This window comes from Strongylocentrotus purpuratus, unplaced genomic scaffold (genome assembly GCF_000002235.5).
Source record: "Strongylocentrotus purpuratus isolate Spur 01 unplaced genomic scaffold, Spur_5.0 spur5_scaffold_6, whole genome shotgun sequence".
Lineage (NCBI taxonomy): Eukaryota > Metazoa > Echinodermata > Echinoidea > Camarodonta > Strongylocentrotidae > Strongylocentrotus > Strongylocentrotus purpuratus.
The window spans coordinates 34343859-34366063 of record NW_022145612.1 but is presented as its reverse complement, the minus strand read 5'-3'; the positions used below and the strand labels follow the sequence as shown (position 1 = coordinate 34366063).

The window sequence follows — 22205 nt, the reverse complement described above, 5'->3', positions numbered from 1 at the left end:
TTTGTAGTTTCTCTCTCTCTCTCTCTCTCTCTTTCTCTTTCTCTCATGTCTCTCTCTTTTACTCCCTCTCATTTCTGGTTTCTCTCTTTAAATGTTAATATCATATTTGAAGATTGAGTGTGATTTTGTTAGAATATATTCCTTGTATCCTTTATTTTACTTTTGTCCCTGCATATAGAGAAGAGTTTTGCTAGAATTGAGAAAGTAATTGTGTATTATTTTAGAAAAACCCTGCATGGTATAGTAACATGAACAAGTCAGATCAAAAGAAGTTGAAGATTATACAGAACAAAATGGTGAGATTTATCAACTGTTCTGGTCCAAGAACTCATGTTGGCTACAGCGAACTTTCTAAAGCTGATTTTCTTGAAGTCGACCAAAGATCAAAACAACTCTTATTGCATCACGTGCATAAAATATATCATACTAGGTCGAATCATTATATTCGATCCAACTTCGATCTTGTTACTGACGTACATGATTATAATACAAGAAATAGCCGATTCAACTTTAACTTACCAGAAAGAGTAGGTTGTATTGGAAATTCGTTTTATTACAATGCCATAAAACATTGGAATTCCCTTCCCAATGGTGTAAAGGAAATAGAAAACTATGCTCATTTTAAGAGGAAATTAAAGGAATACCTAACACTTGACAGTCAGATAAAAGAAGTAAATGACATGTTATATGATTGAAATTTGTATTCTTCTGCCGGTTCATGCTTTTTCATTTTGTATATACTTATGTTTTCGTACGTTATAGAAATTCTACAAATTCATCATTATTTTCCTCTTCTTCCTCCGCCTCTTTTTCTTCTTCTCCTTCTTCCTTTTCTTCTTGTACTCATTATCATTTCTATCATCAGTTTAATGTTGTTATTATTATTATCTTTAATGAGTAATTCTTTTATTTTTCTTATCTGTCTGTAAATAATTATTACTATTTTAAGTTATTAACATGTCTGTAAGGGCCCCCACTGGAAATAAGCTCTCGAGCTTTCGTGGGTTATCCTGTTCAAGCTGACTTATTTCTGATCTGTTATTATTGTATATTGTTGTATGTTGGAAGCTTGTCGAATAAAAATCAATCAATCAATCATCTGTGCCAGTGGGGGCGGCAGCCAGGCGCGCCGGAAGCAGTTAAGGATGGGGGGGGGGGGGGGTTCCAGGGGGTTTACCTTCCAAGGGTAGTGCCATAACGAGCAAAAACGTTTGGAAGGTGGGAGGGGGGCAGAAGAAAAATCTGCATCACCATCATGCACTCTTACACGTTACATGCAGGCCCCGCGGAACGTTTTTTTAAAGTGGATTATTAACGATCAGGTAGAGCGTAAATTGGCGTGGGGTCCAGGGCCTGAGCCCCCGTAAGCTCTGGGGTTTTAGGCATTTAATAACGGTCAGATAAACAAGCAGGGCCCCGCCTTAGGGCCCTTGGTTGGGTCCAGGGGGCAGAGCCCCCGGAAGCTCGGGGGTTTTAGGTATTTAATTACGGTCAGATGGGCATACAGGGGACCGCCTTAGGGCCCTTGGTATGGTCCGGGGCGGAGCCCCCGTAAGCTCTGGTGTTTTAGGCATTTATTTACGGTCAGATGAGCGTATCTTGCAACCTCATTTGTAACATTGGCAGGACACTATTTTTTCTCTCTCACTTTCTTTCTTTTTCTCTGTAACAACATTTTTTTCAAAAAGGGGGGCTCGAGCCCCCGAGCCCGGCCGTTCAGCAGACCCTGACATATAGGCTTCTAAATAAGCATATTTTTCGCCTGACTGTAAATTTGAGAATTTCTAATTTTCCAACAAACGCATAAAAAGGTACGACTTACCAAAAAATCGAGAAAAAATACCGGAAAATTATGTCAATTCAGCAACATTTGTAAATCGCTGGTATCGAATAAAAAATACCCCCCCCCCCCCCCAATCAGTACGCCAGCGTTCAGGGGCTTATGAGTTTCTCACCCCCATAACAAAAAACAGACACGCTTTGCCTTTTCCATTCTCTCACAATTGTGTCCACGATATGCGCGTATTGCTATTATAAAAACCTCCATTGAATAATTGATAAATATAGGAAGCATGCGCAATGTTTAGGAAATTTAATTCCTGTTAACCTTCCTTTTCTTTGAATGGAATTGTACCGTACCGTACCGAGGAGTGGGGGGATGATCGGTGATAGCCATCACATACCAGCACTAATTTATGCAAGCGCGTGCGATCGCGCACGCACAAACACACAACACACACACGCACACACACACACACACACACGCACCCGCGCACGCACACACACAACAAACACACATATACCCAAACTCATGTGCATAAATGTATACATGCATACACACTGTAAAAAAGAATTTGTTCATTGGTAATTTTTACGTATTTTTTCCATGTAGAATTTACTTGAAAACATTAGTTTTGCCACTTATGCACTAAATTTAAGTCTTGCTAACTCATACTTTCAATTTAGTAGAACATACGTGGAATATTTAAGTAAAATCAAATACATAAGAACTTTAAGTAATTTCAGCTTGTATTAATTTAGTAATTTTAACTCAAAATCAGAAATTATACGTATTACTCAAACAATTTATGTTGATTATTCTTATCTTTTTAAAGTAAGGACCGATGCAGTGCGTAATAGAAATATTTACATAATTCATGAATATTCATTAAGACCAAATTAAACTCTTTTTTTAAATAAAACAATTCTTTTTTGTGGTTGAATGAAAATTTAAGGACTTTAAAACATTTACTAATTCATTTAACATGGCTAAGCAAAGACAAGACAATTTTTAATTGTTACCCAGTTCAAAACAAATCAAAACTTGATATTTCAGGAAATTGTCAACCAATTTTCCTTTTAAGATGCTACGATCAAGTATATATAAAATTTGGAGCCTTTCAATATGTGTCGAATTGAAGCGTATGTAATAGTTTGTGATGGTGGTAGATATATATATATATATATATATATATACATATAATACGGTTAAATCTTAAATAGAAGTATAGAATGATTAGTGGATGTTACTTGTTAAATTAGATGGGTTACCCGGTACCAAATCGTGCAATATGTAATCCTATCATAGCTTTTTTTTTAATCATCTAAAATGATTACAATACTTAAATTATTTACGTTAATGTAACTCGATTTAACTGAGTAAAAAATTATTCAGCAAAATAAGTAAATTCTACTTAAGATGCCGTAGGTAATATTTACTTAATAAAAATAAGGCAATTCTTTTCCTCAATTTTATTGAGTTATTTCGACTATTATTTTTTTACAGTGCATACAGTCATGCACGCACATGCCAAATTTGACAACCATAAAGTAAAAGAATTGGACATATATTTCGAAATACTGACAGCTGCAAACTGTAGTGTTTTATTATAATGAACTCCGAAATAAGACGACACACTTTCAAGTAGTAACATAAAGATTAAGTATTTCGTCAGGAAGATGTGAACTCTTTATTTTGAGTCCCATCACTTAGAAAACGATGTATAATGGTAAGGGGCGTCGCTAGACCTTTTTTAGTGGGGGGGAGGGGGGGTGTAGAGGCCAACGATTACCGACAAAACTAGCCCCCAATTACCGACAAAATTAAACGTCCCAATATTTACAAATTTAACCCTATATATCCGGGGCCGAAGGCTAAATTGTTTTTCCTACGGACTATCTATAGTACTTGCGTATGCGCAAATGGTTTTTTTCCTCGACGACATAAATATACGAATTATTTCGTCAACTTTGTCAGCATCATGGCTATATATTTTAATGCAGGCGCGGAGCTAGGATCTCATTTAAGGGAGGGCGGTAGTGAGCAGGCGAATCACTCAAAGAGTGCGCGAAGCGCGCTCATTAGGGGGGTGTGGGGGATAGGCCTACCGCGCAAAGCGCGGAAGCTTAGACGTTTCCTTAAATTATTAGGAACAGAAGACGATTTATTGTACCGTTATCGACTGTTAACCATTGTCTGTATGAATTCCCCCGCCCCTCCCGCGCAAAGCGCGAAAGCTTAGGCGTTTCATTAAATTATTATAAAAAGAAGACGATTTGCTGTACCGTTCTCGACTGTAAATCCTTGTCTGAATTCAGTTCCCCCCCCCCCCCGCGCGGAAGTTTTGGCGTTTCATTAAATTATTAGAGAAAGTAGACAATTCGTTGAACCGTGCTCGACTCTTAATCCTTGTATGAATTCAGTTTCTCCCTCTCTCCCACGCGAAGTGCGGAAGCTTTGACATTTCATTAAATTATCATAGAGAAAGTAGACGATTTGTTAAACCGTGCTCGACTCTTAATCTTTGTCTGAATTCGGTTTACCCCTCTCGCGCAAAGCGCTGAAGTTTTGACATTTCATTAAATTATTAAAGAAAGCAGACGATAAGTTGTACCGTTTTCGACTCTTAATAAGCCCTATTTATCTGAATTCAGTTTCCCCCTCTCGCGCGAAGCGCGGCCGCCTTGATGTTTCCTTAAATTATTAGAGAAAGCAGACGATTGGGTGTACTGTTCTCGACTCTTATTTCTCGTCTGAATTCAGTTTCCCCTTCCCGCACGAAGCTTGAAAAGCTTAGACGTTTGATTTAATTATTATAGAAAGAAGACGATTCGTTGCACCGTTTTCGACTCTTCATATAAGCCCTATTTATCTAAATTCAGTTTCACCCTATCGTGCGAAGCACGGAAGCTTTGATATTTCATTAAATTATTAGAGAAAGTAGACGATTTGTTAAACCGTGCTCGACTCTTAATCTTTGTCTGAATTCGGTTTACCCCTCCCGCGCAAAGCGCGGAAGTTTTGACGTTTCATTAAATTATTAGAGAAAGCAGACGTACGATTGGGTGTACTGTTCTCGACTCTTAATTCTCGTCTGAATTAAGTTTCCCTTTCTCGCGCGAAGCGCGGAAGTTTTGACGTTTCATTAAATTATTAGAGAAAGCAGACGATAAGTTGTGACTCTTAAAGGCACACTGCACTACTTGTAGCTACTTGCGCCCTCTATTTAACAATCAATGCCTTATCGGTGACCATTGGTCCCCCATGATCCTCTTTTTCTTATGTTAACTGAGAGCTGAGTTGATGAGATAACCACCTGTCCAGTGACCTTGCAAGGCAGTCTAATCCCTCCTGTAAACTACGGCAGATAAGCTTCAATAAGCCCTATTTATCTGAATTCAGTTTCCCCCTTTCGCGCGAAGCGCGGAAGCCTTGACGTTTCCTTAAATTATTAGAGAAAGCAGACGATTGTGCCTATTAAGCCAATCATATGCAGCGATAGGATGGCAAGGTTAAGTTAAAAAAAAGACGCGTAAGACATAGCATAGCAGCCTATGCATGCTATGCTATGTCGAATTCCAGACAACTCGCCACAAAGACAACCCGCCCCAAGACAACCCGCCACAATACCCTGGACATCTCGCCACAATACCCTGGACAACTCGCCACACTTTTTCCCCTCATGATTTCTAGATCTAAAATCCCTTATCTTAGATGAAATTGTCATTTTTCATGATTTTCGTGCTTTTATAAACACAGTCATTACAAAGAATAAAGAATAAAGCTGATTTCCCTTGCAACAATAATATATATATTTTGACAAACCGAAGGCGTACGATCGCCAGATCATTAGGATAACTTGGTATAATAGATCTAGAGCGGTCTATAGCAGCTGCATTTTTCTGTCTCGATCAGAAATTGTTTAATGGTAGGATACTGGAAGCACTGGTGTACTGATGGGGGGGGGGGGGGTTATTTGACCCGCGAAATAAAATTGAAATGTGATTTATTTCTGGGTTAGTTTCGTCAGAGGCGGCATTCTTCATTGGGAGGGGGGGGGGGACACTGTGCCCCCACTTTTCAGGTTCCCCTAAAGTGCCCCCTTTATCCTTTGTACATGTCCTTTTTCCCTTCTGATAATTTTTAATGGTAGGAATTTATGGAAGGGTACTGGAAGCACTGGCGTCCTGATGGGAGAGGGGGCAGTTGACCCGCGAAATAAAATTGAAATATGGTTTATTTCTACATTTTCTAGGTTAGTTTCGCACAGTCCAAAATAGATTCTTGTTGCGGGTCTTGTTGCAAGCGCAAGGAAAATCATCTTTATTCTTTAGAGCTCTCAAAATACTCCATTTCCATGTTTCCTGTCATGACTTAGCCTATAATCTAGGCGGAGTGCCGAGCTTTTTTCTTTGCTGCTAGACTAACCCTAAGCAGAACGTCTGATACGGCGAGGCTACGAACCGTGAGTTCTGCTTAGGATTAGTCTAGCAGCAAAGAAAAAAGCTCGGCACTCCGCCTAGATAGGCTATTCATGACTGTGTTTATAAAAGAATAATGAATACATAAAATGACAATTTCATCTATTTTACATCTAGAAATCATGATGGGAAAAAAGTGTGGCGAGTTGTCCGAAAAGGCACCCCAGTTTAAATTCCACTAGGAATCTTTTGGAGGAACAACAACCAAGTACCCTGAGCAGGCGAGTTGTCCAGGGTATTGTGGCGAGATGTCCAGGGTATTGTGGCGGATTGTCTTGGGGCGGGTTGTCTTTGTGGCGAGTTGTCTGGACGTACCCCGGTGGGAATAGCCGGCCATTTCTGATCATGATCCAGGCTTTCAAGGAACTACTGTACTGTCACTAGGTCTAGCGTTTTTGCAGAAATGGTAAGCAGTAATGATCATGCTAAAGTTAAACGTAGATCTAGATAAATCTACAAGTACAACATGTAACTTAGATGGTAGGACGGCCGGGGCCTGGGTTGTGTGTGTTTCCGGACGCATCAAAAAGGTAAATGTATGGGCGGCGTTTGCCGTTGGAAATGGAGGCATCAATTGGCCTAGGCCCTAGGCCCTAGGCGTACAGCCACTAACTCCAGGAAGCTCCGACGCCGACGCGACTCCGGAGCTTCCTGGAGTTAATACTAGATCTAGATCTATGTCTAGGCCTAACAGTTAGACCCCTACTATAATAAGGGAGGCCTAGGGCCTATACCAAAATCTAACTTTTTAATTAAATTACTCATTTATTTATAATAAAACAAAGTTTTAAAGTAGGGAGGCCAATGCCCGGGCGTAAGGCTTAAGTTCTACGCCTACGATTTGCGCTCGCCACTCGTCGTCCAACTCCAAGTCAGAAAATTACCTGAAGAAAAAAAAAGGGAAAAAAAAAAGAAAAAAAATATCTAGACCTCTATGGAATAAAATCTATAACAAATACACAATTGTACACTCCACAGTATACCTATAATCATAGACCGAATTTTCCGTCTCTTTCGTTCGTTAGCCTCTTATTGGGGTAGGGTCGGCTCTCTCTTTAGAGACGGAAGCCGTTTATACACATGTCCTTGCTAACGCCACGGCCAGTTCTGGTCGTAGCGTTTTGCCCCCAAAATCCCCCAAAATGTCATTTTACCTCGAGCATGTTATATTGTAAATTAGGCCTAGGCTATAATAAATCAGTTCCACTTACCAACTTGACTGAAATAATCAGTTTAATAGTCCCTTTTTAGGAAATTATGGGTCAAAATCGGAATCCATGTTGAAAAAGATTTTCAAAATGGATTTCGATTTTGACCCATAATTTCCTAAAAAGGGACTATTATTAAACTGATTATTTCAGTCAAGTTGGTAAGTGGAACTGATTTATTATAGCCTAGGCCTAATTTATAATATAACATGCTCGAGGTAAAATGACATTTTGGGGGATTTTGGGGGCAAAACGCTACGACCAGAACTGGCCGTGGCGTTAGCAAGGACATGTGTATAAACGGCTTCCGTCTCTAAAGAGAGAGCCGACCCTACCCCAATAAGAGGCTAACGAACGAAAGAGACGGAAAATTCGGTCTACTATAATCACAGATCTGTAGGCCTAATGGTCTTTCACCATTTGTTGACGATCTTGCAGATTTTGACGTAGGGTCTATTTGAATCCAATAATTCTGTTAGCAGACGAACATTAACACGCACACAAGAGAAACTAGATGGGTCCTAGAGGGCGTGGAGGTTAGCTCACTAAAATCCTTCTGGCAGAAGGTAGACCCTAAAAATATGGAATCCGTTTTAAATGAAAGAACTTTTGATAGAGATTAACATATCAGATGTGCACAAATGTCACTTTTAACAACTAGAAAATATAACGAAAAAAGATTATATCTTTTTAATTGCAGATTTTTAAAAACTGCACATTCGAAGGAAGATAGAGTACGATGTTTTTGTCAATTTGGCGTTTGTTTGAAGCCGATTATTAGCTACAGCCATCTCAAAATGAGAAAAAAAAACTGTGAACAGTGGTGTCATTGTTCTAGCCAAATATGGAGGTATTGCAACATCATAATATCTTCTTCTTCTTCAAAATAATCTGCCTCCTTCACTGCTGAAGATTCTTGCAGATGTTGAAGATTCTTGCAGATGTGTGAATATGTATGAGCTTCGGTCAGAACGCCCGCTAAACAAATTTGGCTAGTCTCACACCCAGTACCTTATTCTCACAGCACGAGACTCGAGTGTCAAGCTCGTACAGTAAGTCATATATGAAAAATGTTTAAAAAAGATATTTCAGTAAAAAAATGTCTACTTGAGCTATTTAGCAGTCTTCTTCTTCTTCTTCTTCCAGTATAGTATAGTCCGCCGTTGGCGTATTATCGTACCTTGTGTTTGTCAAGTGCCGAGTGTACAGTCCAATTGAGAAGTTAGGATGAAAAGATATGATTGGATGATGTGATTGCAGGGAATAATTTTCAGCAAAAAAATTGCATAGCAAAACTGCTATACAAAATAATTTTTGCATAGCAGTTGGATAAATTTGTATCGCAATTTTTTTCTCATATAGCAAAGCGTACATTTTCAGCCCACTACAATAAGATGAATGTACATGTAAACATGGTGGGTGTACTCACATTTCTAGTCCTCAAATGGATATGGCCACTTGCTGCAGTGACAGTAAACAATCAACTCCCAGGTACGATCATCGCGCACATGCGATGCATGTAATTAGATCCCACGTGCATTGTCATTGCATTGTGCAATGATCGCGCGAACCATGCCTCAAAACAACAATCGCGGTTAGAAGGTGATCGTAGCATGCCATGTGCTTGCGCGACAATGGGTGTTTGTGTATAAGCTTCACGGTTAGAGAGTGACTGCAGTATACTTCACGCACAGTAGTTACGCTGTAAATGCAAACATACAAGTGCGAGTGAGTAGCCAATTTCGCGGTCGCCGGCGATGGCGAAACGGGCTACTTACTCGCACTTGTACTGAGGTGTGATGAGCTAGCCTAGTAATTCAGATTATTCAGATCGCGAAACGGGCTTCTCACTCGCACTTGTACTTGTACAGAGGTGTGATGAGCCCGCCCTTAAACATGTATGTTTGCATTTGCATCGCAGCAATTGCGATTCATAAAAAATGATGTGTAGCAAATGGCTGAAAATGCGTCGCAAATTGCGATGCGATACCGGGAAAATTATTCCCTGGATTGTGAGTGCATGATAAATGGTTAGTTGTCGCGTACAGCTTAGAGAGAAAGAGAGAGAGAAAGAGAGATCCAGGTATTACGTATACGTAATACGTACATGTACGTATGTGCGATATATGTAGTAGTATCATGTGTGGCGCAATGAGTGTGAGCTGCTGCATGGATTATGGAGGTCGTTCTTGTTGATTGTACAGTAGATCTCCGACTGAAATACTCGTGAGGAAATCAAGTTATTGGAATACCAATCTAAGGTAAATATTAATGAATTAGATCTGTTCTTTCCTTCTTTTTTTACTCGTAGATGTAGTAGTCATATGTACATTCATTGGTTCGATTTCAACTTCAGCCTGTATTGCGGCTTGCCTGGTTGAAGTGGTTCGGTGTGTGCGACCGATTCAAGGCTGGCCAGATGATGAATGTACTTTCGCGCAAAGTTTTTAACTTGTTGTACAGGCAATGAAACGCCTATTCCCTCGGGCCTGTCTAATTCTCAAAGTAATTTTTGGGGACATGAATTTGATTGTTTCAAGGCTCTTACGTACGGCCAGGCGTAGAAGGAAGGGCCTAGAAAATAGCTGGATATCTCCTATTTTATGGAACTTCTGGAGTCGGCAGATGGGTGAGTTTTCTTAGTGAAAGAAAACGCTTTCTTTTAATGTTTGTTTTATTATAAACTAACTCGTAATTAAAAAGTTAGATTTGGGCATTGGCCTCCCTATTTAAAGAAGTTTTTTCTTTAACTAAGACAACTCGCCCATCTGCCAACTCCAGAAGTTCCATAAAATAGGAGATAGATCTAGATCTAGACCTTCTATCCAGCTCTATAAATGAAGTAGGCCATTCCTTCTACGCCTATCCGTACGTAAGAGCCTTGAAACAATTATATTTCATGTCGCAAAATTACGTTTATTAAAATTACGAGTACAATAGGACAGCAGCATGCATGCAACGTACGCAGACGTACGTGTATGGTTGTGTGACCAAAGTTCACGCGTGACCTAAGTTCGCTCTCTCAAAAATTCAGTAAGATTTCGAAAATCTGATATCACCAATGGAAAGAGGAACATAAAATTACCCAGAGGTGAAATTTCCTTTGGAATTGGTTACGAAATTGTGAAAATATTGACAAAAGATTGGCAAATCCTGCAATATTTTGCGTCCGTTCTGAAAAATGATCAACTTACCGATAAGGGTCTGAAAATCTTCAATTTGAGAGCAGATTTCCTGAAAATTGTAAGTAAAAAGTGGTACTAACTGATTGTATGATATCTTGCCTTGCAAATTATGATATTACCTTATTTTTGATGGATCACACTTTTTGATAAAATCAACTGTAAACCCTGTGCGTGAAGTTGGGTCTCGTTGTTTTCATGACTATTTTAGATGCAGCGCGCACGAACGATCGGACATCAAATTTTTTAAATCGCGATATCTCCGAAATCCCTCGACGATAATAAAATTGAACCAATCTGTAGTAAAAAACTTTGCCGTCCGTTTGGTAATAATTGAAATAAATAAATTTGTGTGGAGAAGGGAAAATCATAATTCGAATATCACATTTTGTGATATGTTCTAAAATGTCCGCGAACTTTGGTCACCCTTTCATAGTTCATACTATATTTTTTCTCTCCCTCTTGCTATATGTAACATACACACTCACTAACCGTGCATTGGCCTCCCTACTAGTAAGGAGGCCAATACCCGGGCGTAAGGCTTCTACACCTACGATTTGTGCGCTCGTCATCCACTTCAACAAAATTAGTAGAGAGAAAAAAATGATGTAAAAATAGAAATTGATGAAAATAAGAAAAGAAAATACAATTATACATTTCACAACATACCTATAATCACGGATCTGTAACGGTCTTTCACCATTTGTTGACGATCTTGCAGATTTTGACGTATTTGAATCTAATAATTGTGGTAGCAGAAGAACATGACGCGCACACACCACCGACTAAGAAAGAGGTTTGCTCACTAAAATCCTTCTCATTGGTAGAAGGTAGACCCTAAAAATATGGGATTGGTCTTGAGTCGAAGAACTTTTGATAGAGATTAACATTTCAGATGTTCACAAATGCAACTTCTAACAACTAGAAAATATAAAGAAAAAAGATTTTGTCTTTCTAAATACAGATTTTTACAAACTGAACATTCGAAGGTAGATAGAGTACGATATTTCTGTCAATCTTGCGTTGGTGTGAGGCTGAGCCCTATAACTACATCCATCACAAAATGAGAAGGAAAACTGTGAACAGTGACGTCATTTTTCGCGCCAAAAACAAAGGGTATTGCGAAATATGTCTGAGTTCCGGTCAGAACGTGCGCCAAGCATAGTCTTACTTATAGACCCTAGTACCTTATTCTCACAGCACTAGATACGAGTGTCGTGCAGTAATGCATGGAAAGTGTTAAAAAAGACATTTCAGTAAAAAAAAAGTCTACGTGAGCAGTCTATACTCCAATTGAGAATTGGAATGAAAGCCATGATTTGAAGGTGTGTGTTTGGTGTATGATACATGGTTATTGAGTGTGTATGTTACGTATAGCGAGAGGGAGAGAGAGAGTGAGAGAAATAATATAGTACAGGTACGTCTGCGTACATGTATGTACGTTGCATGCATGCTGCTGTCCTATTGTTCTCCGTATTGTGTTCGCTGCAAGATGGATGTTGATTGGACCAGGTAACTTGTCAATCGTTGATAATGCAGTGTCAGATTGATCTTTACTTACCGGTATGAGGAATTACTATTGGATTTGGAATACCACTCAAAACTATAAAGGTAGGCCTAATTATTAATTTTAATACTTTTCCAGGATTATATTACAATCACGTAGATCTACGTTGATTATTTTTTCTCTCTGTTCATGTTTTGTCCCTCCATGGCTCGATTTCAGGACTGCAGCTTGCAATGCAATTACCTGTGTCGGTGTGTGAGACCGATTCAAGGCTAGCCGCTGATGATGAATGTACTTTCGCACGAAGTTCGAACTTGTTGTCCGGGCAATGACACGCCTATCCCCTCGGGCCTGTCTGATTATGAACGTAATTTTGCGACATGAAATATAGTTGTTTCAAGGCTCTTACGTACGGATAGGCGTAGAAGGAAGGGCCTACTTTAGAGCTGGATATCTCCTATTTTATGGAACATCTGGAGTCGGCAGATGGGTGATTTGTCTTAGTGAAAGAAAATACTTGCTTTTAAACTTTGTTTTATATAATAAGATTAGTAATTAAAAAGTTAGATTTGGGTATTGTCCTCCCTACGTCTGTACATTAGAAGATAGATAGAAGACAATGTTTATTTCAATCTTGCGTTGATTTGAGGCCAATAGCTACATCCATCTCAAAATGAGAGGGAAAAGTGTGAAAGGGGACATCATTTACAAGCCAAGAATAGATGAAAAAATAGGTATTAAAGGGATCGTTTAACAATGTTAAATCTGAGATACACGGCCCTACGTGTTATCAGTGTCTGTGATATGGTGTAATATTGAAGCCCTAAAAAAATTGCACTTCAAAATGATCAAGAAGTGCCTCAAAAAAGTAAAAATCTTTGAGTGACCGGTTTTACCATACTCGTTTTCCCCAATAGACTGTAGTGTTATGAAAACCGTCAGGCGAACGGTTTTCAAAATTTGTAATTCCAATCATAAATATCTTGATAATCAGACAGGCGATCGGCTTGTAAAAGTCATGGGGCTCCTGACTGACCTTAAGGTTTATAATTATCATTTCATCATGAGCTAAATCCAGAATTTTATTTCAGAATCTGAGACAAAGTTACCGGATCCCTTTAATAATAATAATAATCAGTTTTTATATAGCGCATATTACAATCACTAAGCGCTTCCAAACTTGGAGTTTTATCACCCCGGCTTCAGCTGTGCTGCCATCACGGCTATCTAGCTTTCCAAAGAATTAATTCCTGCCTGGTACCCATTTACATCAACTGGGTTGAGTGTGGCAAATGCAGATAATTGACTTGCCAAAGAACATTAGTGCCGCGGCGAGTCTCAAACCGCGGACCTTGTGATCGACAGTCCGGCGACTTAACCACTCGACCACAGCACCTCTACGACATCAGAATATCAATATGTATGAGCTTCTACGAGATCATGCAACATAACATGTGTAGCGTAGTCTCACACCGACATGTAGTCCCTTATTCTCACAGCACTAGACACTGGCAAGCTCGTGCAGTAAATCGTGTATGAGTCCTCCCGTAAATCTCCATGTATAAGACGCACCTGTGAAGACGCACCCCTTTTTTTTTATTTTTAAATTTTTTTTTTCCCGACTCTGTCGGCAGCAAGCCAGGTCTGTGTTAAAAAACCCATGCGGGGAAGGACTTTCATTTAACTGCAAGGTGCAGTTGAAGGCACCGATTTGTGCTTGTGAACTTGTCACTAATAATAGTAACAATGTCGTTTTTAGAAGAATGTGTAAGATCATTAATGTAAATTAAAAACAGTAGAGGATCTAGGATAGAACCTTGTGGTATGCCGTGTGTAATAAAAGAAAAATTGGAGGAATTATTATTATAAACTACATATGGAGATCTATTAGAAAGATTACTTTCAAACCAAGATGACAGACAAATTTGAGTGTTTTTCTAGTTTCCGAGTGGTGAGTCAACACATCGATTACTGAGCTGGGAGACATTTTCAGGCATATTAGTGCCAGATGTATAAGGCGCACCTATATAAGACGCACCCCAGACTTTCAATTTCTTTTCGGCGGCAAAAAAAAGTGAGTCTTTCCGTATACACAGAGATTTACAGTAATATGTGTTTTAAAAGATATTTAAGTAAAAATGAGTGGAAAACGGTCTATACTCCAATCCAGAAACGGGATAGAAAAACGTGTCATGATTTGAAGGTGTGTTACATATATATATATAAAGAGAGAGAGAAGATACATGTACGTATATTACAGGGAGATGGAGATTTTAGCGCTGCAAGAGGAATAAAGGATGTCGTTCTAGTCGATTGTACAGTAAAAAAATCATTTGGTTGCCACAACTCGAGGCTCCAACTCGGCTAAGTGGGAGCCCTGCTTTAGAAAGAAGGTCTGATTAGGAAAGTTCCCAAAGTAGAGCAAGTAGCCATTCAAATGTTAATAAACATGTGCATCTGTTAAACATTCATCTTCAACAATGGAAACAAAAAATGAGAAACAGTGAGGATTGAGCTCTAGATGTCAGTTGTAGTCTCTAGACTGCCTGGTTTTGACAACTATGGCCAAGATCTAAGATCGTGGACAAGCCATAGGATACCTTCCATGCTCATTAAAATTTGAATGGTCAGATGCCCCATTTTTGCAATTGTATTTCAGAGACTCATTTATTGTTAAATGGCTATTCTTACTCATGCATGAATGGTATGATTCCAGTTGTTCATCATATGAAAGAGGATTATTTTATGTTTATTTTGATATACACTGTATGAAAGTAGTCTATATTGAATATTTATTTGAAAATCTGAACTATAAATAGTGTCCTTCTTTTTGCCAGTTTAGTAAGAGAGCCACAAATTATTCTGTTTCTGTTTTGACTGTTAATTCTGTAATGGTTTAAGACTTTAGGAGTTTATACCTCAGATATTATTTTGGAGTGGACACAGTCTGGTTACATGTACTTAATTAAAAATTTGTACCTGGGTTGTCTGTTTACAAACAAGTATTCTCCTCTGAGTCCTCTATCACATATTAAAAAGGCTGAATAGTCATCAAAAAAAAATATCTTTGTTATGTTGTTGAATTGATTTAATTGCATTCCTTTTTCCATTTAAAAAGAAAGAAAGTAGACTGTAGATTGGTGAAGGGGTAAAGTTTATCTGCCGAAATGATGTCTCCCAATTGTATTGTGCCCTTAACAGGATAAAGCTGTAGCAGAAAATGGAGATGGTCCATCTGCCACGCCCTTTGACCCATGGTACCAAGTCAATGTGTGTGATGCTACAAAGAACGGGGAAGCTATCATTTTCAAGATAAAAACACTGAAGGTGATGTACATGTTTTTTGTGTATTTAATTTTTATTGTTTGGGTTGTCCTTCCAGTTTAATGTTTGCATGAAATATATTCTGGTTTGCTTTTGTGCAGTCTTTAATTGGAGAAATTAATGTAAATCATTAGTCATGGAAACTTGAGTTGTTTAACTAATTTGTGCAAGTTGTAACTGGGAGACAGAATAGGTGGGGTGACGTATTCTCCAAGTGACAACAATCTGTGTAAAAAAGTCTTGGAGTAGTTTGCTTTCTGAGTATGTAATGCATGGTAACAGTATTTCATTCCTGTTATTTTTACCAAATTTGTTCATTTTAGGTTTAAAATTAGGCCTCCAGAGTAAACAGAGTAAACATGTATACAGTGTACTCAGGAGCTCTTGGTGATTATATCTCGTACTCAGGAGCTCTTGGTGATTATATCTCGAGCTCCTACTGGAATAACTCCTGTACATGTATTCCCACGGGAGCCATTTTTTTGTAAGACAAATATTAAAAATTTAGAAAGTGCGACCAGACAATATTTTTAGGGGGGATGAGCCTTACCTCAAAATTTGATAAAGTTTTCTCTCCTTTGTTTCTGTTTCTTAGTTTCTCTGATTTCTCCATTTTTATTCAGAGCAGACTTTAATCAATGTTGGATTATCTTTTTAAAATTGAGAAAACTTGCACTTTGAATTGACTTTGTTGTTGAATGAGTTGTCTGGGCTTACATAATTAATTAACAATTCACCAATTTAAGATTTGTATTTACTTAAATGATGGACACACTGCAATTCATTGCATAAATTATTTTTTTATTTTTTTATCAGACTCTTACTAATTTGTCTGTACGCAAAACAATTTTTATCAAAGTTGAATTACTTTTCTAATATAGGCAGCTGATACATGAAGGAAGTTTATAAGGTGCATTCTTTAACAGAAAGAACATGGTTTTACTGTGAGGAATGATATTACTTATTAATCAAATTCTATGTTATTTCTCATTCATGAAATGAGAAAATAAGCTTGTAGTCCATGATGATAGCACAAATGATTGCAGTGAGAAACAGGAAGTGAGATCTTGAAGGTGTCTCATCACTTTACTTGAGGATCGATAAATATCAGCTTAGCTTCATGAAACATGGCTTATTGAAGCTTAAATGATGACTTATTTTTTGTTTATTCATGTGGACATTATATATAGTTATATATATATATATATATATATCATCATTGTGGTTATATGCCTTTATGTACTGTTGCTCCAGTTTACTTTTCCTCTTAAAGGGCTTTCCTGTATAAAAAGTGCAAATAGTATACCCTTTTATTTTTTTATTTTTTTATTTTGTATTTATTTATTTATTTTTTTTTTTTTTTTGGGGGGGGGGGGGGGGGGGGGGCTGGTGAAATTTTTAAAAATAGACTGTTTAAAGCTGTGATGTCTATAGTACTGTAGAACTCATTTAGATTAATCAAAGAGCACTTCGTAAAATCTTATCAGAGACATTAGGTGGTATTTTCGAAAGTGGTCTAACTTTAGTCCATGGTTTAATCTACCGACTAAGTATGGAATGCCAAGTGTCCATATGAATATATGAATATAATGCTATGGTCACATTACCCAAAGTAGCCTGCTCGGCGGCTGAGCGTCGAGTTTTTAGCCAATTTTGCCTGGCCAACGAGTGGCGGCCGCTCAGGCACCGCATGTTTTTAAGGCATCGCTTGGTCGCTTCTGAAGTTTTAGCGCGGGGTTAAAATTCAGGGCGGCGCCTGCTCACTTTCACTCGACGCCAAAACTGCGCTTGGTGACTGGGCGGTCGCCGCCCGGGCGCTGACCTAATCGAGCATTCACTGTCGAGCGATTTAGGTCAAAAATCGAAGCCGCTAGGTCAAAGGCTGTCGAGCAGTCTCTGCCCGATCGCCACTGAGACATCAGTCGGTCACCGGGCGGCGAGTCCAAAATCGGTCGGCAGCCGGTCGGTCGGCAGCCTAGCGGCTTCGATTTTTGACCTAAATCGCTAGGCGACGAACGCTCGATTAGTTTGGTGCCCGGGCGGCGAGTCCAAAATCGGTCGGCAGCCGGTCGGCAGCCGGTCGGTCGGCAGCCTAGCGGCTTCGATTTTTGACCTAAATCGCTCGGCGACGAACGCTCGATTAGTTTGGTGCCCGGACGGCAAATGGCCGGGCACCGAGCATATTTTGGAGCCCCGCTGATCACTGGCCGGCCGTCGTGTAATATCTTTGAAATCAGTCGGAGACTGCTCGGAAACCAATGGGTAACCGGTCTGTCACTGCTGGGACAACACGCGGAAAAGCTCTGCGATTTCACCCAGTTTTGACCTAAAATCGACCGGCGACCGACCGAAAATCGACAGGGCACCGCCCAGGCATCGGGGGCTCTACAGCCTGCTCGACTTTTCAAAAAATCGCTGGGCGATGCCTAAATTCAAGCGGCGATCGAGCAGGCTACTAATCGGTCGGACGCCGCTCTGATTTGTGACCATAGCTTATATTACCATGATAACATCTATCATATTGTTGTTTATTAATTATGTTATTACATTTTTTTAATTGAGTGAAAGATTAAATTATTCACAAATATGTTCATGACTATGGACACTTGGCATTCCATACTTATTCGATGGAATAAACAATGGACTTTAAGTTAGTCCGCTTTCGAGAACACCACCCATTATGTTTGTGGGTTTTATTATTTCTGTTTGGTCACATGCAAGACTATTAAGACTAGTAAACAAATTTAGCCCTTTATTGCTGGAAAAATAATGCCAACTATGGTGCTACTGACAAGAAATTGCACAATTTTTTTCTTCAAAAATACATTATACAGAGTATTAATTTTATTAGAGAAGGGCAAAATACATGCTGCCAACAATGTGTAAGGGTGATAGAGAGTATGGCACATGTATGGAGATCTATGTAAATACATGTACTTGCAATGTTTTCAAATCATCTGCAATTGTTCAAAAGTTAATGTACAAGATTTTAATGGCATATTTCTTCCATTTCTGTGACAGCTTGAAGAGGATGGAACAGAAGTGACTGTTGAGAGAGTGTATGATGACTTTGAATGGCTACAACACTGTCTCACCACTGATAATGACATTGGAGGTATTATTGTAAGTGTTTAACATGAAGATACATGTACATGTACAAACTCTTAGTCTTACTGTAATTATCACCATGATGTAAACAAAAGAAAAACACCATTACCGGTAATCATGTACAGGTACGTGTACATGTATGTCCACACATGTTCCTATGGTGTGGAAGGGGTGTGTCAGCCTGAATTATAAGATGGTAGAAGAATCCCTGCAATCTGATTGGTCAATTACCGTGTAGATAATTTTACTGGATGCACTCGATATCGGGAATCGATACCACCGATATCTCTTTTTTTTTTGTTCTATAATTTTTTTAATTTTTGATCGTTATAATTTTGGTATTTGTTTTTTTTTTTTTTTTAATAATTATAATAAAAAAAAAAAATCTTTTCTATAATTTTCTTATTAAAAAAAGAAAAGAAGTTTAATGTGAAGGTGAGTCATTCCATATGTTTTCAACCATTGCACTAACAATTTAATTTTTTTTTTCAAATTTCATGAAATCATGCTTTCCGGTAATTACCGGATGCAATGGCTATGGCAAAATCATGCGTCCTGTAATTACTGGGGAGCATGATTTTGCCATGCGCCAGGTTAATCTGTAGAATAACAGATTTTTGTATTATTGATGATTTTTGGGGCCCCATTTTATAAAACAGATGATGCACAGGTTTAATTCGTGGGTTGGTGGAATGATGTGCACATGGGTCTGTGGATAGGTGGAATTCGTGGACCGGTGGAATTGTGTGTACCCACTCGGCTGCGCCTCGTGGGTTCAAACCATTCAAAGGTACCTTGTGCACACAATTCCTACCGACGCACTAAAACCTGTGTATCATTTGTATATTGTTCACCAACCCTTTCATGAATTACAAAAGCCTGACACTAATTTTAAATACTTGTAAAGGTTGAGGATATTTTGTTTCAGATACAGGTGTACCGTAATTATCGTTGTATAAACCGCCCTCGTGTATTAACCGCACCCCTCTATTTCGCCCTAAAAAAAAAAAAAAAATTTGCCGACTTTCTTTTTGCCGACTTAAAAAACAGTAGAGGACCTAGGATAGAACCTAATTGTGGTACGCCGTGTAATAGAAGAAAAATTGGAGGAATTATTATTATCAACTACATATTGAAATCTATCAGAAAGATTACTTTCAAACCAAGATGACAGACAAATTTGAGTGTTGTTCTAGTTTCCGAGTGGTGAGTCAACACACCGATTACTGAGCTGGGAGACATTGCCAGGCATAGCGCCAGGTGGAGGGGCATAAATCGAAACTAAAAAATCTTTTTTTTTTTTTTTTTTTTTTGGTTTACCGTGTATAAACTGCACCCCCGACTTTGAATTTTTTTTGGCTGCAAAAAGATGCGGTTAATACACCGTTAATTACGGTATGTAAAAAGTATATTATTGTTGCCGGTGGGGTACTTGGATTAAGCAGTGTTACGTAGCGTCATATTCTAGTGTGCGCTCTATCTAACTGCCACATTCCTTGACGGATTCCTTTCAGATTTCACATGGAGGTGTATCTTGGTATAATCTACACACGTATATTGTGTGTATTTGGTGACTGCCCCCAGTGTTCCGTCTTCTATAGGGTAACCGGCAATTATTTTATGGATGGTTTGTGTGCGCTCTATAGGCCACATTTCCGAAGGGATTTTGTTCAAATTTTGAACGAAGGTGTATCTTGGTCTAATTTATATGCCTATAGATTTTGGTGATGCTGCCTCCAGTGCTCCAACTTTTATAGGGTCAAACGTCATATTTTGATAGATGTCTTGCAGGCCTCGAATTACATCAAATTTGGGTCAAGGCCACTTTTTTGAGAGGGCACAAATCCACTGAAAGGGGCACAAATCTATCCTAAGGGGCACTAAGGCCAACGTGGAAAGTGCGCGTAAAATCACCTCACGCCGTTGTTTTCAAGGTGGGGGGGGGGGGGGGGGATATGTGCACCCAGGGGCGGATCCAGGATTTCTTAGGGGGGGGGGGGGCCCACCTTTTTTTTTTTTGTCCCAAAAAAAAATCGCAACGACTCAGCCAGCCGCTGAATAAGCAGGGGGGGGGGGGGTAAGAGGACACTTTTTTTTGTTTTTTGGTCTCGAAATTTGAAAATTTGACATTTTGTTCCCGTTGGGGTGGGGGGGGGGGGGGTCACCTTTTTTTGGATCAGCCATTGGCATAATTTTTTTGTGTGTGTGTGTTTCATTTAAAAAAAAAAAAAACATCACAAAAAAGGGGGGGGGGGTTGCTCCAAAATACAGACATAAAAAAAAACCGAAGGGCGGGGGGGTTCAACGCCCCAAACCCCCTCCCCCCCCCCCCACCTGCGTACGTGCCTGCTCGTCTGAATACAGTTTCCCCTCTTTCCGCGCGAAGCGCGGAAGCTTTTACATGTACGTTTCATTAAATCATTAGAGAAAGAAGAGGATTCGTTGTACCGTTTTTTACTCTTAATCCTCGTCTAAATTCACCCCCCCCCCCTCCCGCGCAAAGCTTGGAAGCTTTTACGTTTCATTAAATCACTACAGAAAGAAGACGATTCGTTGTACCGTTCTCGACTCTTAATTCTCGTCTGAATTCAGTTTCCCCCCGCCCCAATCCGCACGCGCGAAGCACAGAAGCTTTTACATTTCATTAAATCATTAGAGAAAGAAGACGATTCATTGTACCGCTCTCGACTCTTACTCCTCATCTGAATTCAGTCCCCCCCCCCCATCCGCGCGCGCGAAGCGCGAAAGCTTTTACGTTTTATTAAATCATTAGAGAAAGAAGACGATTCGTTGTACCGTTCTCGACTCTTAATCCTTGTCTAAATTCAGTTACCCCACCTCCTGCGCGATCGAAGCGCGAAAGCTTTGACATTTAATTTAATTATTAGAGAAACAAGACGATTCGTTGTACCGTTCTCGAAAATAATCCTCGTCTGCATGAATACAGTTTCCCCCTCCCGCGCAAAGTGCGGAAGCTTTTACGTTTCATTAAATCATTAGAGAAAGAAGACGATTCGTTGTACCGTTCTCGACTCTTAATCCTTGTCTGAATTTCAAAAATGTTTTTTGTCTGCTCCTTTTTCTTCATACGTCCTCTTCCCTTTCTCTCCTCTCTTTTTTTGGCTTTTTTTTTTGGGGGGGGGGGCGCCCCCCCACTGCCCCCCCCCCCCCGGCTTCGTGCCTGCGGTCAGATGAACATCTTTTGATACCTTGTCCGCCCCCGGAAACTCATGGGTTGAAGGCAAAGTACGGTCAGATAAGCATTCAGGGGCCCGCCTCAGGGCCCCTGGTGGAGTCGAGGGTGCGGAAACCCCTGAATTTTAGGGGTTTCAGCTATTTGATTACGGTCAGATGAACATATTTTTATACTTTATTTGTGACACTGGCAGGACACTGATTGGCGTGAGGTCCAGCGGGCGGAGCCCCCAGAAGGTTTTAGGCACTAAATTGCAATCAGACGAGTATCAAGGGGCCCTTGGTTGGGTCCCAGGGGCAGAGCCCACAGCCCACGGAAGCTCAGTGGTTTTAGGCGTTTAATTAATGTCAGATGAGCAATTTTTTATACCTTATTTTGTTGAGAAACTGGTAGTTAACTATTTTTTCTTTCTTGCTCTC

The 22205-nt window shown here is 39.5% G+C and overlaps 1 protein-coding gene across 4 annotated transcripts in view; it reads left to right on the top strand.

Annotated features, from left to right (window-relative positions):
• The first annotated feature begins 6563 nt into the window (after positions 1-6563).
• Positions 6564-22205, top strand: part of LOC100891167 (sorting nexin-5) — a 47705-nt gene continuing 32063 nt past the window's right edge. For 2 of the 4 annotated variants that reach the window (XM_030972488.1, XM_030972487.1), the window contains exons 1-3: positions 6564-6667; positions 15360-15485; positions 18504-18605. In XM_030972488.1, the coding sequence (XP_030828348.1) occupies positions 6665-6667; positions 15360-15485; positions 18504-18605 (231 nt within the window). In that variant the 5' untranslated portion in view covers positions 6564-6664. The other 2 variants (XM_030972486.1, XM_030972485.1) reach the window with 1 other exon arrangement.